Source organism: Loxodonta africana, chromosome X (genome assembly GCF_030014295.1).
Source record: "Loxodonta africana isolate mLoxAfr1 chromosome X, mLoxAfr1.hap2, whole genome shotgun sequence".
Classification (NCBI taxonomy): Eukaryota; Metazoa; Chordata; class Mammalia; order Proboscidea; family Elephantidae; genus Loxodonta; species Loxodonta africana.
This window is the reverse complement of record NC_087369.1, coordinates 50,627,876-50,653,773: the sequence shown is the minus strand read 5'-3', so window position 1 is coordinate 50,653,773 and position 25,898 is coordinate 50,627,876. Positions and strand designations below refer to the sequence as shown.

The 25,898-nt window shown below is 39.1% G+C and overlaps 1 protein-coding gene across 3 annotated transcripts in view; it reads left to right on the top strand.

Annotated features, from left to right (window-relative positions):
- MAOB (monoamine oxidase B) overlaps positions 1–25,898 on the top strand; it is a 179,265-nt gene that overhangs the window by 139,853 nt on the left and 13,514 nt on the right. For all 3 annotated transcript variants that reach the window (XM_023557945.2, XM_010597740.3, XM_064278173.1), the window contains 3 exons: positions 2,032–2,191; positions 9,571–9,667; positions 10,693–10,746. In XM_023557945.2, the coding sequence (XP_023413713.2) occupies positions 2,032–2,191; positions 9,571–9,667; positions 10,693–10,746 (311 nt within the window). The remainder of the gene's footprint in view (positions 1–2,031; positions 2,192–9,570; positions 9,668–10,692; positions 10,747–25,898) is intronic.

Genomic DNA, 25,898 nt, shown 5'->3' with positions numbered 1-25,898 from the left:
GGATCCTTCTTCCTAGTCTGTCTTAGTCTGGCAGCTCAGACTAGATAGCTTAAAACAACAGAATTTTTTCTTTCACAGTTCTGGAAGCTAGAAGTCCAAAATGAAGGTGTCAGCAGGGCCATGCTCTCTATATCCACTCTGGGGGAAGATCCTCCCTTGCATCTTCTAGCTTCAGGTGGCTCCTGGCAATCCTTGGTGTTCCTTGGATTGTAGATGCATCACTGCAATCTCTGCCTCTATCTTAACATACCTTCTTCTCTGTGTGTCTGTATCTCTTCCTCTATTTATAAGAACACTGGTTGTATTGGATTGTTGTTGTTAGATGCAGTGGAGTGAATTTTCAACTGCTAGTGAGTCCAAAAAAAAAATTTTTTTTTTTTTTTTAGTGAGTCCATGTGACAGAGTAGAATTACCCCATATGGTTTCCTAGGCTGTAATCTTTATGGAAGCAGATCGCCAGGTCTTTCTCCCGTGGAACCTCTGGGTGGGTTCAAACCACCTAGTGCTTAACTGTTGCACCACCAGAGCTCCTTTGTATTAGATTCGCCCACCTCATGGGAGTATGGGAGCCCTGGTGGCGCTGCGGTTAAATGTTTGGCAGCTAACCAAAAGATGGGAAATTCGAATCCACCAACTGCTCCTTGGAAACCCTGTGAGGCAGTGCTACTCTGTCCTATAGGGTTGCTATAAGTTCGAATTGAATCGATGGCAACAGTTTTTTTTTTTTAATACCAGTATGACCTCATGCTAACTTAACTGATATCAACTTTAAAAATCTTATTTCCAAACAAGGTCACATTCCCAGGTACTAGAGGTTAGGATTTAAACCTACCTTTTTGGGGGACAAAATTCAACCCATAACAATAACCAAAGCTTGAATAAAATCAAGAATACTCTAGATTTCATGGACAGTCCTTTGGCAAAAATGAAAAAAAAAAAAGAAAAAAAAAACTACCTCTATCTGAAATAAAGGAAAAGAGAGCCAGATTATTTGGGGAGGGAATTTACAGAGACATACATTATCAACCTCCCTTGGGCTGTTACATAATTATAAAACAAAAGAAAATATTTATTTTTTTTTTCTTATGTGCCTGGCATTATTCTAGGAGTTAGGAACAAAGCAGTGAAAAAACAGACAAAAATCCCTGTCCTCATGCAACTTATATTCTAATTAAGAAGAAAGACTATAATCAAATATGACTAATATAAATTATGTCAGATAGTGATAACTAAAAACCAACCTGTTGCTGTCAAGTTGACTCTGACTCACAGCACCCTTGTAGGGCAGAGTAGAACTGCTGCATAGGGTTTCCAAGGCTGTAATCTTTTTGGAAGCAGTCTGCCACATCTTCCTCCTCCAGAACAGCTGGTGGGTTCAAACTGCTGACCTTTTGCTTAGCAACTGAGTAAATTAACCACTGCACCACCAGGGCTTCTCCAGATAGTGATAAGTAATGGACAAAATAAAGCAGGGCAGGGAAAGAGGGTGTTCAAGAAGAAAGGATGGGAGATTGGTCATGCAATTTTAAGTAAGGTTGTCAGGGAAGGTCTCACTGAAAAGGTGCTATTTGATCACAGAACTGAAGAAGAAAAGGGATTGAACCATGTGGCTCTCTGGAGAAAGGGTGTTCCAGGCAGATAGAACAGCCAGTGCCAAGGCCCTGAGGTGGGAGCAAGCTTGGCATGATCAAGGGACAACACAGTGGTCAAAATGGCAGAAGCAGAAGGAGTGGGGGTGGGGGGAGAATATCAAGAGTTAAGATCAGAGATATGACGGGTCCATCGCATGTATGACTTTGGAGGAACATGTATGACTGTGAGGAACTTGCTTTTGACCCAGGTGTGATGGGAAGTCTTTGGAGGTTTTGAAGAAGGAACAATAAGGTCTAATTTAGGTTTTAACAGACTCCCTCCAGCTTCTGTGTTAAGAAGAGGCTGAAGGGGCACAAAGGTAGAATGAGGGAAATTATTGGTGGGGTGGCGGGGAGAACCACCAACCAACAATGCTTCACCACATTGTTTTTCTTCTAGGCTAAATATGTGATTAGCGCTGTTCCTCCTGCTCTGGGCATGAAGATTCATTTCAATCCTCCTCTGCCAATGATGAGAAACCAGCTGATCACTCGTGTACCTATGGGTTCAGTCATCAAGTGTATAGTTTATTATAAAGAGCCATTCTGGAGAAAAAAGGGTAAGTACTTTCCAGCACCTATTATACTGGTAGCAAATAGGAACCGTTTCACAGTTTTGCCTTCAGGTATACAGTTTTGCCTATATACTTTTGCAGCCACGTCATAGCCTAATTCTTCACCTTTGCAGAAAATCATATTTAGGAAAATGATTGGATTGATGCATCAGTTGAGCAAGTAATCTACCCTTTGAGAAGGACAGTGCACTGACCCACCATGAATAGACCTGTAATTTTAGTCTTTGATTCTGATGGCAGTGGTGGATTGGTGCTGAACTAATTCTTCTTGTGACCCAGATCACTCATTGCAGATAGCTGGCTGATAGTAAGTAGACAGGGTTTTGTTCATTGCCATCAAGTCAGCTCCAACTTACGGCGACCCTATGTACAACAGAATGGAACTTTGCCCGGTCCTGCACTATCTTGATGATCTTTGGTATGTTTGAGTCCATTGTTATGGTCATTGTGCCAATCCATCTCATCGAAGATTTCCCTCTCCTTCGCCAGCCCTCCACTTTACCAAACTTGATATCTCCAGCAATTGGTCCCTCCTGATTACACGCTCAAAGTAAGCAAGTCAATGTCTCAAACAATATTCTCTGATCCAAAGGACTTTCGTTGGCTAGTTTTCAGAAGTAGGTTGCTAGGCCTTTTTTTCTAGTCTGTCTTAGTCTAGAAGCTCCACTGAAACCTGTCCACCATGGGTGACCCTGATGGTATTTGAAATACTAGTGGCATAGCTTCCAGCATCATAGCAACACACAAGCCATCACAGTTTGATAAACTGTCCAGTGTTGGAGATAGGGTTTAGGGCCATCGAATAAAGATATTTCTCCTAATGATTATGAATGCCTTTATTTGGGGAGATAATCTAAAAATTTCCATTCAGTCTGCAAACCATAGGCCTGCTATGTGCCAGGCAAGTTGCAAAGTATTAAAAAGAAAAGATAAGTTCTCCACCCTCAAAAAGTGGGTGGACCTGATTTGGTTCTTGTTGGTAATGAACTTTGAGTAATACTTTAAAAAGTGATTATAGATGTGAAATAGCCTCACCAAAGCATTTTAAATTTCTTTTGAGTCACTGTATTCATTTATTTCTTCAGGCGACCGCAAATGAGCACCTGTTATATGCCAGGTATTGAGCTAGGCATTGGAGATTCAAAGGCACATATCCTTCCCCCCAGGAAACCACGGTTAAGATTTTAGATTATCCTTAGAGATTTATTGTATGCATAGGCAATATTTTAAACATATGTGTACATATATACTGAAATGTATATATTAAGTTTGACCCAAAAGTGAGTCTGTGGGTATTGTAGATGATCTGTCAGGTGTGGCACTAAGAAGTGAAACTCATGCAGAAAGACTGGAAAACAAATAGAATTTAGTACTCGCAGGTCCCAGAGAGGAACCCAGAAAATCCAGACTTGTGAGAAAGACAGTCATATAAACTGATGATTGCATGGCAATGCATTGAGTTCAGTGATGGGGTTATGTAGGCTATTATAGAAGCATGGAGAAGAGCTCTAAAACTCACATCCAATATGATTCCTGTTATGTTCATAAGCGATTCAGTAACAATGTTTGAAGGATTCTATAAGGGAATGAAATCTGAGGGAACTGCTTCTTAAATAATAGTCTTTTTTTGCTTTGCGTCAGACTGTCAGTGCTGAAGACACTGTAATTAACTGAAACACAAAAGCTCGGGGAGTATGAGCTAACAATATAACCTAGCACAGTGATTAGCACATATCAGACACTCAGAAGACTTGGAGTATCCAAGTCTCCTGTAGATGGATTATCCCAGTCTCTTGGTTGGTAACATCTTTGGGAATGTCAGGGAGGGCCTGGTCTTAGCTGGCCTTCCACCATGTCATCCTAAATCCAGCCTTCTGTGCAGGCACCCTCACCAGCAGCACCCAGCCCTCCCCACAGCAGCCATCACAGCTTCCTTGGCCCTTCATCCCATCTCCACTTACACCGAGATAGCAGACTGTTGGCAGTGCTTTGAATCCTGTTGGTCTCCCTTGCTTTTGGTCATCTTTTGGTCATTTACATTTTTCTCTCAAATCTTTACATCTAATTTATCTCAATTTAAGGGTCGAATGACAGAAGTAATGTGTTTTTTTTTAATTACAAAGGTAAACCACTTCACTATAAAACTTTCAAAAAGAAACATGTAAGAAAAATGTCCCTCCCCCCAGGGAAGCATAGGTAAGGTTTTAGGTTATTTATCCTTAGGGAGCTATTGTATGCATAGGTAATACTCTAAATATATGTGTACATATACTGAAATATATATATATAAAGTTGTATTAAGTTTGGCCCAGAAGGGGGTCTGTGGGTGTTACATGTGGTTTGTCAGGTGTGGGACGAGGAAGTGAAACTCATGCAGAAAGACTGGAAAACAAATAGAATTTAGTACTCGCAGGTCCCAGAGAGGAACCCGCAACATGCCTTGACACAGGGCCACCCAGGGGGTTGCACCCAGGAGCAAGGCAACAACAAGCTGGAACTATAGGAGAGGGCTTATGTGTGGTAAAGTGATGGAATCTGGGGTTAGTATGCACCGAAGACCTGTTGGTTAGTTTAAAAGTTTCTAGTGCATTAGTTCAGGAAAAGGGAGAAATCTCTATCACAGGGAATTATATGGGACATGGCTGGAGGGGCAAGGAAGGACTGTGGTAGGTGAGAGACTAGGTTGCAGGATAGCAACTGGTTCTTATCACAAGAAACCATGTAGGGCATGGCAGGGAACGCCAGTTAGAGAACGCCCCACCCCTGTGGAGAGGCTGCAAGATAAGATAGGAACATTCATGTCAGAAGCTGGGTGAAAGGGCAGCTAGGAGGAATTAATGAATGCTGAGGCAATAAACTATGTAGGTGACAAATTGGCCTTATGACAACTATAAATATATAGTAAATAATATGTATAACATGCAAATGTACTTTTAAATATATGTCATATGCTTTTCCAAAACCATTTTTTAATATGACACATATCATACTGGAATTTGCTTTTTCCTGGTAACAATATGCTGTGGACATCTCTCCACATGAGTGCATTAAAATCTATCTCATTTTCAACAACTAAATAAACATTATTTTACTGTATGGCTAATCTATCAAGATTTACCCAACAGATCTGCTATTGACAGGCATTTTGATTATTTTCAAGTTTTTGTTCTTATACACCATGCTGTAATAAACAGTTTCTTGCATATAAACTCTACAGATTTGTAAAGGAATTCTTCTTTTTGATGAATTTGTAAAAGTGAAATTATTAAGTCAGTTGATGTAGGTCGAACTTTGAAATTTTTGTTAGCCAGCTAATAATATTTTTAATTTTTTGACAATCAGGTAGAGGGAAATATCTCATTTATCTAAGATTTATAATTGTTGTAATTAATAAGGCTTAGGGGCTATATTGGAAACCCTGGTGGCATTTGTAATTAATAACCCTTAGGGGCTGTATTGGAAACCCAGCTGCTAACTAAAAGATCGGCAGTACAAATCCACCAGGCGCTCCTTGGAAACTCTATGGGGCAGTTCTACTCTGACCTATAGGGCTGCTATGAGTCGGAATCAACTTGACTGCAATGGGTTTGGCTTTTTTTTTTTTTTTTTTGAGGGGCTTTATTAAATCACTTTGTAAATTACTTATTCTCTGCCTGTTTAAACATTTTTTTTCCTTGTATGTTGGAAATATTTTTTCCCAGTTTATCAGTTTTTTTAACATTTATTTATTTATTTAAATTGAACTTTAGATGAAGATTTACAGAACAAAACTAGTTTCTCATCATAATATTTATTTATGATGGTTGTTTTCATATGAACATAGGGCTTTTCTGTACTAACAATTCTATTCCATTGATCTTTATTACTGGTCTCCAAATATTTTTTATTATAGAGCCCTATGCATTAAAAAAATCAAAACATGAACTACCAGTGTATGCATATTTGTTATTAAGTTATATGGCATACCTCTGAAATGTGTTGTTATCATTATAAAACATTACAAAGTAGACTTTTGAAAAAAAGCTGAAAGTAAAAAAAATTTTATTATATCCTTCCACTATCTAAATGTACAATCTAGATATGTATACTTTGGCGAGCACAGATCTATATTATCTATTCCTATGACCGTAGCTTTATATTATGTTTTGATATCATTGTTTTCCTTTAATGTTGTCCCCGATTGCACTTCTTCAGTTACTCTTCCAAATGAATGTTATTATCATGTTGTCAGACATTCCTCCTTCCACACCTCACACTCAAAAAGCTTCTATTGAATTACTTTATTTCTAGTAATTTCTCAGTGTTCCTTTTTATAGCCTCCTATAGCCAGTTTCTTCTCCTTCCTCTCTGAGGATTTTACTTGCCTCTTCTTGGAAAATTTTTTCTGCTGCCTGTCTATTTTTCCTCAGGTTGCCTTTTTTGTTTGTCTTTGCTTTTGTCTTTGCTTTTCTTATTCAAGGACTTCCTTAAATGTCTGGGTGTCCCTGACTTTTCTTTCCTTTTTAAGAGGGAGGTCCTACAAAGCTGACTGGAAGTTCTGTGTTCATGGCAGGGGCCCTGGAGCTTTCTACCTACAAGAGATAGAAATACTACTAGTAGTTGATGGTTTGTCCTGGTATGAAATGACTTTTCTCTCTGCCCCTTGTTCCTTCAGTTCAGCCAAGTGCATCTGCAGGGCTCAGAGACAAGCTTTGCCCTAGGAAGATGGTGTCCAAGCAGCCCCTCCAGCCAGAAAACAGCTCTCTACCACGGCTGGCCTGGCCTTCTACACTAGCTCTCTGTCCACTCCAGCTGATCCTTACACAATCAGTGAACACTTGCCCTCTTCTCTTATTAGGTCCTGTCTGTCTCCTCTCTTTCTTGCCTTCTTATGCCAGATAATTATTTAGCTCTCTCTCTTGAACTCTTAGTTTTTCTTGAGTTCTTGGACTTTAAACATTTTTTTCTTTCCATCCTTCAGTTTTTCTCAACTTTTTACCCGCCCTAGCACACCTGAGGGGGATAAAAGCTCATATCAATACAGTGACTGACTTTGACATTGATTCTCATGGGTGCACAGTGGGGGAAGGATGTAGGAAGAGAGAGAGGGAAGCAAGTGTAATTGAAAAAGACGTATAGGTGAGTCTGATCACACACGTGCACGCACACACATGTTGGGGAGGTGTAAACCCTCCAAAGTTCTTTCTCTGTTTTTTCTTCTTCGTTTTGAAACACTCTTATTGACTTTTCTATACAGCATTTGTTCCAGAATTTTCTACCATAATTTTGTTCAAACAACCCCAATTTGTAAGTAAATGATGGAGCAGGAGGAGTAGTCCACATTAAAAAATAAACAAAAGCTGTTGGCATTGAGTCGATTTCGACTCATAGTGACCCTATAAGAGTAGAACTGCCATATAGGGTTTCCAAGGAGCACCTGGTGGATTTGAACTACCAACCTTTTGGTTAGCAGATGTAGTGCTTAAGCATTACACCACCAGGGTTTCCAGTCCACAGTAAACCAAACCAAACTAAACCCACTGCCGTCGAGTAGATTCTGACTCATAGTGACCCTATAGGACAGAGGAGAACTGCCCCATACGGTTTCCAAGGAGCGCTTGGTGGATTGCAACTGCCGACCTTTTGGTTAGCAGCCATAGCTCTTAACCACTGCGCCACCAGGGTTTCCAATCCACGGTAGTAGGGTATTATTATAACATTTCTAATTTTACCTTAACCTTTCCCCACTGCTCTGTCACATTCTTTTGTTGAAAATCACATCTATTTTGTTCAGGAGGGAAGTGAGAGAAGCACTTTTTTTCAGGATGAACTGAAATTGTTGTCCAGGTTGTTCTCGAGGAGGAAAGGAGTCTTTGGAGACTGCAGTGAGCCCAGATGAAAAATGGACTTGTAGAGAGCTATAGCTCTCAGTAATTAATTGACATTACCTAGTGGCGAGCTCACAAGCTTTTATTTACTTATATAGCAGTCAGTATGTAGATGAATGGGGTAAGATCCATTGTAGGGTCAGCCTCCCTCAGACCCCTGTCCCAGGAGTGAGTTGACACAGGAAATCTCTTGGGCACACAAAAGGCTCCAAGTTTACTATGTAGGTGAAAGACAGCAAGGCAAAGGGGTCTAGGAGTTTTGAACATCAGAGTGCATGGGAATAGGGAAAAGGGGTAAGAAGATGGTGCCTTCATTTAGCCGCACCTGGCCTACCATCCTGTTGCCAAGCTTTGTTCAAATTCAAATAGCATGGCAGTCCTGTGACCATGGGTGCGTGACCAGAAAGAACATTTCTTCTCTCACTAGCTACAAAATTAATTACTTTAGTACAATTAAGTAATCATGGGTAGTCATAGAGACAGAGAAAGTTACTGTGGATTCAAAATAGGGAAGAGGGCTTCTCTGACAAGGCCAAAAGACTGGGAAAGAGAGATCCATTTCCCAGCCTCCTTATCAAAGAATGTTCTGAGCCCAAGTCCTCAGGGTAGACAGCTTGGATGGGAATCGTAAAGGCAGACCACCCTCCTTGCCAAGATCACGTTAGAAGTGAGAGTTGGGACTGTGGATTTTAGTTATTCCTACTTTTTTTTATCTTCTCTGCCCTGTCTCCAGATAGTCAAGAACTGGTAAAAAATAGAGTAGGGGGCTCCTCATAAAATCTTAAATTTCAGGTCTTTCTGTTTTACAATGGACTATTATTTCCTGTATACAACTTTAGGGTTATTCTAATTTCTTGTGAAAGAGCAAATAGGGGAAGCAAGTAATAACAGCAAGGAAAACAAAATTTCATTAAAAGGTGGGCTGGATTAGTTTATAATAACACAGTGCTTTATTTTATGGCTTCTAACCAAAGGGTCAGCAGTTTGAATCCACTAGGCGTTCCTTGGAAACTATATGGGGCAGTTCTACCCTGTCCTATAGGGTCACTATGAGTCGGAATTGACTCGATGGCACTGGGTCACTGGGTTTTTTATTCTTTGTGGATGGGGGTTTAAAGGTTGATTTCTTTTCACAAAATGTTGGCTACTTAGTCATCCTTTTGACATCAGTTTGGTTTGCCTTCATTTATTTTAAGTATAATATCCTATACTCAGCCTTAAAAAAACCAAAAAATCAAACCCAGTGCCATCGAGTCGATTCCGACTCATAGTGACCCTATAGGACAGAGTAGAACTGCCCCATAGAGTTTCCAAGGAGCACCTGGTGTATTTGAACTGCCAACCCTTTGGCTAGCAGCCATAGCGCTTAACCACCAAGCCACCAGGGTTTCCATACTCAGCCTTAGGGGTTCTCAAATAGAAAAATGTGTATGGTACTTTGCTATGGGTACTTCGATGGGATGGTGACTATCTTCTTCAATTTTGATGTTCTCCAAGATTACTGTGGAACCATGATTATTGAAGGAGAGGAAGCTCCAGTTGCCTACACATTGGATGATACCAAACCTGATGGCAACTATGCTGCCATAATGGGGTAAGGCACAGATATGGTGGTGTGGATATCGTTTGGTGTTGATAAGGCAATCCTATACTAATAATAAATGTGCCCCCTAACCTTGTTAAATGATTTTTTTACCCAACAGTATTATTCTCCAAATCCAGCCATAGAAAAAGTCTTACTGCTTTTTTTTAACGCCTTCAGTGAATAAATATCTAAAGTGGAAGTAGAATACCAGCAACATTTTAATATTTAGTACATTTAATTTCCTGCTTCATATCTAATGCTAAGGGCAGAGCCCTATATTGTGAAAGCATTATATAAAGACCTTTTTATCTTGTGGATGCTGTGTAGACATCAACTGTATTTATGTTTTGTGAGCTGCTGAGATAGTCCAAGTCTCCCTAGAGAGGAGTCTAGGCCAGCATCATCCTCTGTCTGGCAGCGAGGACCAGCACTAATGGGGGATGGCTTGGGGGCTAGAACTTGGCTCAGAGGGGTGGTCACCTGGACCAGCCAAAATTGAGCTCTACCATGGGATACGTATGAGTTTATCTCAGAGAGAACCAAGGGTCAGAACAGGAAGATCAAAGCCTTTGTGAAGTTGAAGGCAATCATGGTACTAGAAATGGAAGATAAATTCCAGAAGGCTGGGTGTTAAAGAGATACTATAGTGAAAACAGAACCAAAGAGCAAAGGTAGAGAGAAAAATGGAAGGGCTCAAACACAGCCTTTAAGTGTGCATGTGAGGTGCAACTCATTCCCATTGGCCATCAGCCACAATCGGGATGGAGAGCCAATCATAGCAGTGCCCTAGGCAGAAATTATGACCATTCATCTATTTTTAGTCCCTTGAATCCCTGAAGCTAGAAGGTGCCCTTCAGTGTCAGGAATGTGAGTAACATGTAAATAGTAAAACTTTGAACATAAAATAAGCTAGTGTATAATTTGTTTCTTTGTGTTTTTGATGCTATACACTGGAAATATGTGTAGCTATAGATATGAGACCAGGATGAAAACAACCATTAATTTTCCCCATTTTTCTTGTTTTTATGTTTTAGATTTATCCTTTCCCACAAAGCCAGAAAACTGGCACGTCTTACCAAAGAAGAAAGGTAAGCAAAGAAGCTCATCTTCTATAACCATATTAAATATTTATGCACCCAATGACAGGGCTGCAAGATTCATAAGACAAACTTCAACAGAATTGAAAAGTGAGATAGACACCTCCACAATTATAGTAGGAGACTTCAACACACCACTTTCGGTGAAAGATAGGACATCCAGTAAGAAGCTCAATAGAGACACAAAAACTCTAATTGCTATAACCAACCAACTTGACCTCATAGACTTATACAGAACACTCCACCCAACAGCTGCAAAGTATACTTTCTTTTCTAGTGCACATGGAACATTCTCTAGAATAGATCACATATTAGGTCATGAAACAAGCCCTTGCAGAATCCAAAGCATCGAAATACTACAAAGCATCTTCTCTGAACATAAGGCCATAAAAGTAGAAATCAATAACAGAAAAACTAGGGAAAAGAAATCAAATACTTGGAAACTGAACAATACCCTGCTCAAAAAAGACTGGGTTATAGAAGACATTAAGGAGGGAATAAAGAAATGCATAGAATTCAATGAGACTGAAAACATTTCCTATCAAAACCTTTGGGACACAGCAAAAGCAGTGCTCAGAGGTCAATTTATATCAATAAATGCACACATACATAAAGAAGAAAGAGCCAAAATCAGAGAATTGTCCCTACAACTTGAACAAATAGAAAGAGAGCAACAAAAGAAAAAGTCAGGCACCAGAAAAAAGCAAATCATAAAAATTAGAGCAGAATTAAATGAATTAAAGAACAGAAAAACAATTGAAAGAGTTAACAAGGCCAAAAGCTGGTTCTTGGAAAAAATGAACAAAATTGATAAACCATTGGCCAGACTGACTAAAGAAATACAAGAAAAGAAACAAATAACCTGAATATGAAATGAGATGGGCCATATCACAACAGACCCAACTGAAATTAAAAGAATCATATCAGAGTACTTTGAAAAATTGTACTCTAACAAATTTGAAAACCTAGAAGAAATGGATGAATTCCTAGAAATACACTACCTAACTAAACTAACACAAACAGAAGTAGAACAACTAAATACACCCATAACAAAAAAAGAGATTGAAAAGGCAATCAAAAAACTCCCAACAAAAAAAAGCCCAGGCCCTGACGGCTTCACTGCAGAGTTCTACCAAACTTTCAGAGAAGAGTTAACACCGCTACTACAGAAGGTATTTCAAAGCATAGAAAAGGACGGAATACTACCTAACTCATTTTATGAAGCCAGCATAACCCTGATAACAAAACGAGCTAAAGACAACACAAAAAAGAAAATTAAAGACCTATATCCCTCATGAACATAGATGCAAAAATCTTCAACAAAATTCTAGCCAATAGAATTCAATAACATATCAAAAAAATAATCCACCATGACCAAGTGGGATTTATACCAGGTATGCAAGGATGGTTCAATACTAGAAAAACAATTAGTGTAGTCCACCACATAAATAAAACAAAAGATAAGAATCACATGATTTTATTAAGTGATACGGATAAGGCATTTGACAAATTCCATCACCCATTCATGATAAAAACTCTCAGCAAAATAGAAATAGAAGGAAGATTCCTCAACATAATAAAGGGCATTTATACAAAGCCAGCAACCAACATCATCCTAAATGGAGAGAGCCTGAAAGCATTTCCCTTGAGAACGGGAACCAAACAAGGATGCCCCTTATCACCGCTCTTATTCAACATTGTGCTAGAGGTCCTAGCCAGAGCAATTAGGCTAGACAAAGAAATAACGGGCATCCAGATTGGCAAGGAAGAAGTAAAATTATCTCTATTTGCAGATGACATGATTTTATACACAGAAAACCCTAAGGAATCCACCAGAAAACTACTGAAACTAATAGAAAAGTTTAGCAGATTATCAGGTTACAAGATAAACATACAAAAATCAGTTGGATTCCTCTACACCAACAAAAAGAACATCAAAGAGGAAATCACCAAATCAATACCAATCACAGTAGCCCCCAAGAAGATAAAATACTTAGGAATAAATTTTACCAAAGATGTAAAAGACCTATACAAAGAAAACTACAAGGTACTATTGCAAGAAACCAAAAGGGACCTACGTAAGTGGAAAAACGTACCTTGCTCATGGATAGGAAGACTTAACATAGTAAAAATGTCGATTTTACCAAAAGCCATCTATACATACAATGCACTTCTGATCCAAATTCCAACGATAAAGAATGAGACAAACAAGAAACAAATCACCAACTTCATATGGAAGGGAAAGAAGCCCCGGATAAGTAAAGCATTACTAAAAAAGAACAACAAAGTGGGAGGCCTCACTCTACCTGATTTTAGAACCTATTATACCGCCACAGTAGTCAAAACAGCCTGGTACTGGTAAAACAGGCACATAGACCAATGGAACAGAATGGAGAACCCAGATACAAATCCATCAACATATGAGCAGCTGAAATTTGACAAAGGCCCAGTGTCAGTTAATTGGGGAAAAGATAGTCTTTTTAACAAATGGTGCTGGCATAACTGGAAATCTATCTGAAAAAAAAATGAAACAGGACCCATGCTTCACACCATGCGCAAAAAATACAAATGGATCAAAGACCTAAACATAAAATCTAAAATGATAAAGATCATGGAAGAAAAAATAGTGACAACATTGCGCATGCTTCACACCATGCGCAAAAACTACAAATGGATCAAAGACCTAAACATAAAATCTAAAATGATAAAGATCATGGAAGAAAAAATAGTGACAACATTAGGAGCCCTAATACTTGGCATAAACAGAATACAAAACATTACTAAAAATGCCAAAGAGAAACCAGATAACTGGGAGCTCCTAAAAATCAAACACCTATGCTCATCTAAAGACTTCACCAAAAGAGTAAAAAGACCACCTACAGACTGGGAAAAATTTTTCAGCTATGACATCTCCAACCAGCGCCTGATCTCTAAAAGCTACATGACTCTGCTAAAACTCAACCACAAAAAGACAAACAACCCAATTTAAAAAAATGGGCAAAGGATATGAACAGGCACTTCACTAAAGAAGACATTCAGGCAGCTAACAGATACATGAGGAAATGCTTTTGATCATTAGCCATTAGAGAAATGCAAATCAAAACTACAATGAGATTCCATCTCACTCCAAAAAGACTGGCAGTAACCCAAAAAACACAAAATAATAAATGTTGGAGAGGTTGTGGAGAGATTGGAACACTTACACACTGCTGGTGGGAATGTCAAATGGTATAACCACTTTGGAAATCGATTTGGTGCTTCCTTAAAAAGCTAGAAATAGAACTATCATACAATCCAGCAATCCCACTCCTTGGAATATATCCTAGAGAAATAAGAGCCTTTACATGAATGGATATATGCACACCCATGTTTATTGCAGCACTGTTTACAATAGCAAAAAGATGGAACCAACCAAGGTGCCCGTCAACGGATGAATGGATAAATTATGGTATAGTCACACAATGGAATACTACCCATTGATAAAGAACAGTGATGAACCTGTGAAACATTTCATAACATGGAGGAACCTGGAAGGCATTATGCTGAGTGAAATTAGCCAGTTGCAAAAGGACAAATATTGTATAAGACCACTACTATAAGATCTTGAGAAATACTTTAAACTGAGAAGAACACAGTCTTTTGTGGTTACGAGAGGGGGAAGGGAGGGAGAGTGGGAAAGGGGCATTTACTAAATAGATAGTAGACAGGAACTACTTTGGGTTAAGGGAAGGACAACACTCAACACAGTGGAGGTCAGCACAACTGGACTAAACCAAAGCAAAGCAGTTTCCTGAATAAACCGAATGCTCCGAAGGTCAGCAAAGGAGGGGCAGGGGTTTGGGGACCATGGTTTCAGGGGACATCTAAGTCAATTGGCATAATAAAATCTACTAAGAAAACATTCTGCATCCCACTTTGAAGAGTGGCATCTGGGGTCTTAAATGCTAGCAAGCAGCCATCTAAGATGCATCAATGACTCTCAACCCACCTGGATCAAAGGAGATTGAAGAACACCAAGAACACAAGATAATAAAGAGCCCAAGAGACAGAAAGGGCTACATGAACCAGAGACTACATTATCCTGAGACCAGAAGAACTAGATGGTGCCCGGCCACAATGGATGACTGCTCTGACAGGGAACACAACAGAGAACCCCTGAGGGAGCAGGAGAACAGTGGGATGCAGACCCCAAATTCTCATAATAAGACCAGACCTAATTGTCTGACTGAGACTAGAAGGACCCCAGTGATCACGGCCCCTAGACCTTCTGTTGGCCCACTACAGGAACCATCCCCAAAGCCAGCTCGTCAGACATGGATTGGACTGGACAATGGGTTGGAAAGGGATGCTGGTGAGGCCTGAGCTACTTGGTTCAGGTGGACACTTGAGGCAATGTTGGCATCTCCTGACTGGAGGGGAGATGAGAGGGTAGAGGGGCTTAGAAGCTGGCAAAATGGTCACGAAAAGAGAGAGTGGAAGGAGGGAGCAGGCTGTCTCATGGGGGGGGGGAAGTAATTGGGAACATGTAGCAAGTTGTGTATAAGTTTTTATGTGAGAGACTGACTTGATTTGTAAACTTTGACTTAAAGCACAATAAAAATTATTTAAAAAAAGAAAGAAGTTCATCTTCTTTCCTTCATTCTTTTTCTCTCTTCCTCCCTCCCTCCTTCGCTTCCTCCCTTCTTTTCTTTCTGCCTACCTATCAGTCTTTTTTTTTTTTTTGGAACATTTTATCGTGTTTTAGGTGAATGTTTACACAGCAAATTAGTTTCCTATTCAACAATTTGTACACAAACTGTTCGGAGAAGTTGATAGCTGTCCCTGCAATGTATCAGCGCTCTCCCCGTTTCCACCCTGCCTTCCCCATTTCCATCCCTCCAGTTTCCCTACTCCTCCTTACCTGCTCATCTTTGCTTTTGGGCAAATGTTGCCTGTTTGGTCTCCTATCGTTGATTGTTCTAAGGAGCACATTCCTCACATGTGTTATTGTTTATTTTATAGTCCAATCTATTATTTGGCTGAAAGGTGACCTCTGGGAGTGGTTTTAGTTCCAGGTTAAAAGCGTTTCTTAGGGCGATAGTCTTGGGGTTCCTCCAGTCTCTATTAGTCCAGTAAGTCTGGTGGTTTTTTTTGTAAATTTGAGTTTTGTTCTACATCTTTCTCTCATTCTAACCAGGACCTTCTATTGTGTCCCTGGTCAAAGGGTGGTAGTCGAGCACCATTTAGTTCTTCTGTTCTCAGGCTAGATTAGGCTGTGGCTCGTGTGTGGGCCATTAGTTCTGTGGACTAATTGCTTCCTTGAGTCTTTGATTTCCTTCACTCTCCTTTGCTCCAAATGGGAGGAGACCAATAATTATATCTTAGATGGCTGCTTGCAAGCTTTTAAGACCCCAGATGCTACACACCAAACTCAGATGTAGAACATTATCTTTATGAACTGTGTTATGCCAGTTGACCTAGACATCCCCTAAGACTATGATCCTGAGCTTTCAAACCCAGTAATCCAGTTCCATGAGGTGTTTGGATATGTCTAGGAAGTTTTCATAACTCTGCCCCCTATTGCTCTATATATGTATGAATATCTATGCAGCATATACAAATATGTATGTACAAATACCCACAGCTATATATGCACGTGCATGTACTCCCATATGGCCTCCCACACCTATATACATACTCATCTACCTATGTAACCCACTCACAAATTTTTGGTTGTTATTAGTGTTGTTGCAGAACTGTATGTGTTATAGCATTTACTGTAGTTGTCCTTTATTGTTGTGTACCTCTCCGTGTCTTCATTTACCTTGGTCACATTCTGCTGACTTCCTCCATATTATGCAATTGCCTTTCCCTCCACCAATATTAACACGTGTCTACTACTAGTAAGTGATTCTTCCTCCCTCTCCCCCCCATCCCTGGTAACCATCAAAGAACATTGACTGTCAAAGAACGTTGCTTTCTTGACTTTTTATAAAAGTGGCAGCATATAATATTTGTCCTTTTGCAATTGACTTATTTCACTTAGCATAATGTCCTCCAAATTTATCCACATTATGTTTCACGGACTCATTATTCTTTATCGTCGCACAGTATTCCATTGTGTGTATGTACTAAATTTTGTTTATCCATTCATCCATTGATGGACGCTTAGGTTGTTTCCATCCTTTTGCTGTTGTGAATAATGCTGCAATGAATATGGATGTGCATATGTCTATTCCTGTGATGGCTCTTATTTCTCTAGGATATATACCTAGGACTAGGATTGCTGGATCATATGGTATTTCTATTTCTAGCTTTTTGAGGAAGCACCATACCATTTTCCATCGTGGTTGTACCACTTTACAATCCCACCAGCAGTGTATAAGAGCTCCAATCTCCGCACAACCTCAACAGCATTTGTTGTTTTCTGATTTTTGATCAGTGCCATTTTTGCAGGTGTGAAACGATATTTCATTTGCATCTCTCTAATAGCTAATGGAGGAGCTCTAGTAGCACAGTGGTTAAGCACTCGGCTGCTAACTTAAAGGTCAGTGGTTTGAACCCATCAGCTGCTCCATGGGAGAAAGATGTGGCAGTTTGCTTCCGTAAAGATTTACGGCCTTGGAAACCCTATGGGGCAGTTCTACTCTGTCCTACAGGGTCCCTATGAGTTGGAATCGACTTGACAGAAATGTTTTTTTTTTTTTTTAATGGCTAATAACAGCGAGCATCCCTTCATGTGTTTGTTAGCCACCTGAATGTCTTCTTTCCTGAAATGTCTGTTCATGTCCTTTACCCATTTTTTGATTGGATTGTTTGTCTTTTTGTTGTTGAAGTGTTGAAGTTTTCTGTATATTTTAGAGATTTGACCGTTGTCAGGTATGTTGTTGTCAAAATTTTTTCCCAGTCTGTAGGTTCTCTCTCTACTCTTTTGGTAAAGTCTTTTGATGAGCATAAGTATTTAATTTTTAGGAGGTTCCAGTTATCTAGTTTATCTTCTGTTGTTTGTGTATTTTTAGTTATGTTTGAGAGTGTATTTATGCCATAAATTAGGGCTCCTAGCTTTGTCCCTATGTTATCTTCCAGGAACTTTAGAGTTTTAATTTTAACATTTAGGTCTTTGATACATTTTGAGTTAGTTTTTGTGTATGGTGTGAGGTATAGGTCCTATTTCATTTTTCTGCAAATGGATATCCGGTTTTGCCAGTACCATTTGTTAAAAAGACTACCTTTTCCTCATTGAATGGACTTCAACCTTTTGTTAAAAATCAGCTATCCATAGCTGGATGAATTTAGTCCTGCGTCCTCAGTTCTGTTCCACTGGTTTATGTGTCTGTTGTTGTACCAGTACCACTATGTGTCATCCTTTTATTTTTACATAGCTTAAATTTATAGACTGCCTAATAAGATGTGTATTGCCAATGCTTCATGTCAGTTATGTTAATTATTAGGGTCTTGTATAAAGGCACAGTACTGATAATTTAAGAACCAAGTATTCAAATTAATATTTATTTAGTTTTTTTTAAATACACAAGACATCATGCTAGAGCTATGGAAAATACAAAAATGGATATAACCCAGGGTTTGAAAATTTACTTAAGGAGGAAATAACCAGGTATACAAATTACTGCATTACAGAACAGTCTGTAGTACATACTGCATAAGTGATGCACAACCGTTACTGATTATAGGTACACAGGGACTAATTTCCCTGGAGGTGGCAATTTCTTCCAGCAATTAATATTTAACTCTCCCAATAATTTATTCCCACACCACCAAGATAACAGATGTCACAACTAAGAACCCCCTGAATTACATTATGGCACACTTTCCACCTCTTTTTAGTATGCTCTTCTGTGACCATTGCAACGTCTACGCTTGGTCGATGCTATGGAGGGCTGGATGATCAACTTACTTAAAAATGTACCCACCAGGCTCTATCAAGAGAAATAACCTACAAGTGATTGGAGTACCAGAACAGGGAGGGATAACAGAAAATACAGAGAAAATTGTTGAAGATTTGTTGGCAGAAAAGTCCCCTGATATTGCAAAAGATGAGAAGATAGCTATCCAAGATGCTCATCGAACTCCACATAAGGTAGATCTTAAAAGAAAGTCACCAAGACATATTATAATCAAGCTTGCCAAAACCGAAGATAAAGAGACAATTATAAGAGCAGCGAGGGATAAAAGAAAAGTCACCTGCAAAGGAGAGCCAATAAGAATAAGCTTGGACTACTCGGCAGAAACCATGCAGGCAAGAAGGCAATGGGATGACATATTTAAAAAATTGAAGGAAAAAACTGCCTGCCAAGAATCATATATCCATCAAAACTATCTCTTAAATATGAAGGTGAAATTAAAACATTTCCAGATAAATACAAGTTGAGGGAATTCATGAAAACCAAACCAAAACTACAAGAAATACTAAAGGGAGTTCTTTGGTTAGAAAATCAATAATATCAGGTATCAACCGAAGACTAGAACACTGGGCAGAGCAACCAGAAGTCAACCCAGACAGGGAAATCCAAAAAAAACAAAGCAAGGTTATTAAAAAAAAAAAAAAAAGCCCAAAACAGGGTAACAGCGATGTTATTATGTAAAAGAAGACAACATTAAAATAATAAAGAAGGACTAAGAAATGTAATCATACACCATCCATATGGAGAGGAAGATATGGTGATACAAAGAAATAAAAGTTAGTTTTAAATTTAGAAAAATAGGGGTAAATAATAAGGTAACCAAAAAGGAGACAAACTATCCTGCTCACCAAAATAAAATACAAGGGAAAAATACAGATTCAGCAGAAACAAAATAAACAACATCAAATAAGAGGAAAAGGACAATATATAAAGAAAATCTACTCAGCACATACAGTCAAGTGGGAAAAAGAAACTGTCAACACACAAAAAAAGACATCAAAATGATAGCACTAAATTCATAAAAAAAAAAAAATACCTATCCATAATTACCCTGAATGTAAATGGACTAAGTGCACCAGTAAAGAGACAGAGAGTGGCAGAATGGATTAAAAAACAAGATCCATCTATATGCTGCCTACAAGAGACATACCTTAGACTTAGAGACACAAACAAACTAAAACTCAAAGGATGGAAAAAAATATATCAAGCAAACAACAATCAAAAAAGAGCAGGAGGGGGCCAAGATGGCTGACTAGGTAAAAGCTACCTCGGATCACTCTTGCAACAAAGACTCGGAAAAACAAGTGAATCCATCAAATACATGACAATCTACAAACCCTGACCATCAAACACAAATCTAAAGTGTTGACCTGAGTGACAGAGACTGAGAACGAAAAACCACGAGGAAGCAAAGACTGTTTTCAGATACTGGAGCCAGCGTCCCAGTCAGAAAACCTTGGTGCTGGGCTTTGGACTGGGCGCAGGGGAGCTGAGCACGGCAGCCTGAGAAGGCACAAACACGGGACGCAGCCCTAGCCCCCAGAAGTCACCTCGGGGGAAGCCCAGCCAAGGCATGCAGGCAGCACAGCGACGCGGCTGACAGGAGGAAAAGTCACCGGAAGGCAGCGATTGGTTTTGGAGCCTGGAGTGCGGAGTCCCAGCCGGGGAACATTGGCGCTGGGCTTTGGACTGGGGGCGGAGGAACTGACCACAACTTCTGAGACAGCACAAGCACAGGACATGGGCCTGACCCTCGGGGGCAATCTCGACCCAGCCAAGGCACACAGGCTACACACCCCTTGAGAATCTCACATAAAACAGTCATCACCAAACAAGATAAGTAACTTTGTCTACATTCAGGGGTGCTACTCTCTCCTATTTATCTGATCCCTCCCCTCCCGTTCCCAGGTGGCTTCACTAACATTGGAATTTCCTGAGCCAGAGAGTGAAGTGCTCTGCGGTTTTTTTTTTTTTTGGTCTTTTCCTAACCCATTCTCCTGTCCTGAGAGAAGCAGCTACAAAAAACCCAGGGACCAAAAATCCTTCCCTGACTTCCCGAAATTGGACTAAAAATACAGAACCAGCTCCAGCCAAGCATATGAGATCCACAGTCTTGGGCTTTCATCCCTACAGGGAACAAGATGGCTATTATAATGCAAAGGAAATTCTGATATGGATCTGACTGTAATTGTTTTAGTGGATTACTAGAAAGACAAGTTTCCCAGGTCTGATATCTCTACCTATTAAACAGAGCCCTCACTGACCCACAATGGGGAACTGATGGCTGAAGCTCCCCCCAGACCACCTAACCTCCTGCCTTAGGGGTCTGAGGATGGTGACACCTACCAATCTGTAGAGGTACATGTATTGGGTGCCTAAGCTACAGCAGCAGAGCCCACCCACCAAAGTGCTTTAGGAATAGAGACACACCTACCTCACTGGCACTTGGGGGAAGCCTGTCAGCATCCTGCCCCCCCTGGAGTGTGACTCCCTGCCGCTACTAGAATCTGGTACACACAACTATCACCACTACTCCTCTAGGTGGATAGGTGAAAGTCTGCACCACACACTTGGTGACCCAAAATCAGATTCTACTCAAGAATAGTGAAGGGACTCTTAGGCTTATATATCTGGTAACAGCCCAAACCAGCTGGTAATAGGACATAAGCGATTCAAGGGCTGCAACAATTAAGACAGTGCAATCTCATAGCCCATCTATGTATATTGAAAGAAAACAAAACAAGATAAGACTCAGTGAGCAAATATAAAATAAATCACTGCAATCTCTTAGTGATGGCTTGGAGACAGCAGTTGATATCAAACCACATGTAGAAGCAGACCATGATTGCTTCCACAACTCCCCAAATTAAAGAATCAAAATTTGTTTCCTAAATGAAGATACAATCCTGGAATTGCCAGATGCAGAATATAAAAAAACTAATTTACAGAATGCTTCAAGACATCACGGATGACCTCATAAATGAAATAAGGCAATCTACAGAAAAAGCCAAGGAACACACTGATAAAGCAGTTGAAGAACTCAAAAAGATTATTCAAGAACATAGTGGAAAAATTAATAAGCTGCAAGAATCCATAGAGAGACAGCATTCAGAAATCCAAAAGTTTAACAGTAAAATTACAGAATTAGACAACTCAATAGGAAGGCAGAGGAGCAGAATCGAGCAATTGGAATGCAGAGTGGGGGACCTGGAGGATAAGGGAATTGACACTGATACAGCTGAAAAAAAATCAGATAAAAGCATTAAAAAAAAATGAAGAAACCCTAAAAATCATTTGGAACTCTATCAAGAAGAATAACTTGCGTGTGATTGGAGTTCCAGAACAGGGAGGGATAACAGAAAATACAGAGAGAATAGTTGAAGATCTGTTGGCAGAAAACTTCCCTGACATCATGAAAGACGAATGGGTATCTATCCAAGATGCTCATCGAACCCCGTATAAGACTGATCCAAAAAGAAAATCACCAGGACATATTATCATCAAACTTGCCAAAACCAAAGATAAAGAGAAAATTTTAAAAGCAGCCAGGGAGAAAAGAAAGGTCTCCTACAAAGGAGAATCAATAAGAATAAGTTCAGACTACTCAGCAGAAACCACGCAGTCAAGAAGGCTGATATATATAGAGCACTGAAGGAGAAAAACTGCCAGCCAAGGATCATTTATCCGGCAAAACTCTCTCTCAAATATGAAGGTGAAATTAAAACATTTACAGAGAAACACAAGCTTAGAGAATTTGCAAAAAACAAACCAAAGCTACAAGAAATACTAAAGGAAATTGTTTCATCAGAAAATCAATAATATTAGATACCAGCACAACACAAGGTCACAGAACAGAACGTCCTGATATCAAGTCAAATAGGGAAATCACAAAAACAAATTAAGATTAATTTTAAAAAGAAAAAAATGCTCAAACCAGGAATCATTGAAGTCAATATGTAAAAGATCACAATAATCAAAAAGAGAGACTAAATACAGGAGGCATAGAACTGCAAAATGGAGAGGAAAACAAGGCGATATAGGACAATACAAGATAGGTTTTTACTTAGAAAAATAAGGGTAAATGTTAAAGTAACCACAAAGAGGTATAACAACTCCATAACTCAAAATAAAAACCAAGAAAAACATAACGACTCAGCAAACATAAATTCAACTACTATGAAAATGAGGAACACACAATTTACAAAGAAAAACGTCTCAGCACAAAAAAGTAAGTGGAAAAATGAAATTGTCAACAACACACACAAAAAGGCATCAAAACGAGAGCACTAAACACATACTTATCTATAATTACGCTTAATGTAAATGGACAAAATGCACCAATAAAGAGACAGAGAGTCTCAGACTGGATAAAAAAAACATGACCCGTCTATATGCTGCCTACAAGAACCACACCTTAGACTTAGAGACACAAACTAAAACTCAAAGGATGGAAAAAAATATATCAAGCAAACAACAAGCAAAAAAGAGCAGGAGTAGCAATATTAATTTCTGACAAAATAGAGTTTAAAGTTAAATCCACCACAAAGGATAATGAAGGACACTACATAATGATTAAAGTGACAATTGACCGGGAAGATATAAGCATATTAAATATTTATACACCCAATGACAGGGCTGCAAGATACATAAAACAAACTTTAACAGAACTGAAAAGTGAGATAGACACCTCCACAATTATAGTAGGAGACTTCAACACACCACTTTCAGAGAAGGACAGGACTTCCAGTAAGAAGCTCAATAGACACACGGAAGACCTAATTGCCACAATCAACCAACTTGACCTCATAGACCTATACAGAGCACTCCACCCAACAGCTGCAAAGTATGCCTTTTTTTCTAGTGCACATGGAACATTCTCTAGAATAGACCACATATTAGGTCATAAAACAAACCTTTGCAGAATCCAAAACATTGAAATATTACAAAGCATCTTCTCAGACCACAAGGCCATAAAAGTGGAAATCAATAACAGAAAAATCAGGGAAGAGAAATGAAATATTGGAAACTGAACAATACCCTGCTCAAAAAAGACTGGATTATAGAAGACATTAAGGAGGGAATAAAGAAATTCATAGAATTCAACGAGACTGAAAACATTTCCTATCAAAACGTTTGGGACACAGCAAAAGCAGTGCTCAGAGGTCAATTTATATCAATAAATGCACACATACATAAAGAAGAAAGAGCCAACATCAGAGAACTGTCCCGACAACTTGAACAAAGAGAAAGCGAGCAACAAAAGAACCCATCAGGCAGCAGAAGAAAACAAATAATAAAGATTAGAGCTGAACTAAATGAATTAGAGAACAGAAAAACAATTGAAAGAGTTAACAAAGCCAAAAGCTGGTTCTTTGAAAAAATGAACAAAATTGATAAACCATTGGCCAGAATGACTAAAGAAATACAGGAAAGGAAACAAATAACCCAAATAAGAAATGAGATGGGCCATATCACAACAGACCCAACTGAAATTAAAAGAATCATATCAGATTATTACGAAAAATTGTACTTTAAAAAATTTGCAAACCTAGAAGAAATGGATAAATTCCTAGAAAAACACTACCTACCTAAACTAAAACAATCAGAAGTAGAACAACTAAATAGACCCATAACAAAAAAAGAGATTGAAATGGTAATCAAAAAACTCCAAACAAAAAAAAGCCCTGGCCCGGATAACTTCACTGCAGAGTTCTACCAAACTTTTCGAGAAGAGTTAACACCACTACTACTAAAGGTATTTCAAAGCATAGAAAATGATGGACTACGACCTAACTCATTCTATGAAGCCAGCATATCCCTGATACCAAAACCAGGTAAAGACACCACTAAAAAAGAAAATTACAGACCTATATCCCTCATGAACATAGATGCAAAAATCCTCAAACAAATTCTAGCCAACAGAATTCAACAACATATCAAAAAAATAATCCACCACGACCAAGTGGGATTTATACCAGGACAAGGCTGGTTTAATATTAGAAAAACCATTAATGTAATCCACCATATAAATAAAACAAAAGACAAAAACCACATGATCTTATCAATTGATGCAGAGAAGGCATTTGACAAAGTCCAACACCGATTCTTGATAACAACTCTCAGCAAAATAGGAATTCTAGGAAAATTCCTCAACATAATAAAGGGCATCTATACAAAGCCAACAGCCAGCATCACTCTAAATGGAGAGAGCTTGAAAGCACTTCCCTTGAGAACGGGAACCAGACAAGGATGCCCTTTATCACCGCTCTTATTCAACATTGTGCTAGAGGTCCTAGCCAGAGCAATTAGGCTAGAGAAAGAAATAAAAGGCATCCGGATTGGCAAGGAAGATGTAAAATTATCTCTATTTGCAGATGACATGATCTTATTATACACAGAAAACCCTAAGGAATCCACCAGAAAACTACTGAAACTAATAGAAGAGTTTGGCAGAGTCTCAGGTTATAAGATAAACATACAAAAACCACTTGGATTCCTCTACACCAACAAAAATACATCGAAGAGGAAATCGCCAAATCAATACCATTCATGGTAGCCCCCAAGAAGATAAAATACTTAGGAATAAATCTTACCAAAGATGTGAAAGACCTATACAAAGACAACTACAAAGTACTAGTGGAAGAAACTAAAGGGACCTACATAAGTGGAAAAACATACCTTGCTCACGGATAGGAAGACTTATCATGATAAAAATGTCTATTCTTCCAAAAGCAATCTATACATACAATGCACTTCCGATCCAAATTCCAATGACATTTTTTAATGTGATGGAGAAACAAATCACCAACTTCATATGGAAGGGAAAGAAGCCTCGGATAAGTAAAGCATTACTGAGAAAGAAGAACAAAGTGGGAGGCCTCACTCTACCTGATTTTAGAACCTATTATACCGCCACAGTAGTCAAAACAGCCTGGTACTGGTACAACAACAGGCACATAGACCAATGGAACAGAATTGAGAACCCAGATATAAATCCATTCACACATGAGCAGCTGATATTTGACAAAGGCCCAGTGTCAGTTAATTGGGGAAAAAATAGCCTTTTTAACAAATGGTGCTGGCATAACTGGATATCCATTTGCAAAAAAATGAAACAGGACCCATACCTCACACCATGCACAAAAACTAACTCCAAGTGGATCAAAGACCAAAACATAAAGACTAAAACGATAAAGATCATGGAAGAAAAAATAGGGACAACCTTAGGAGCCCTAATACAAG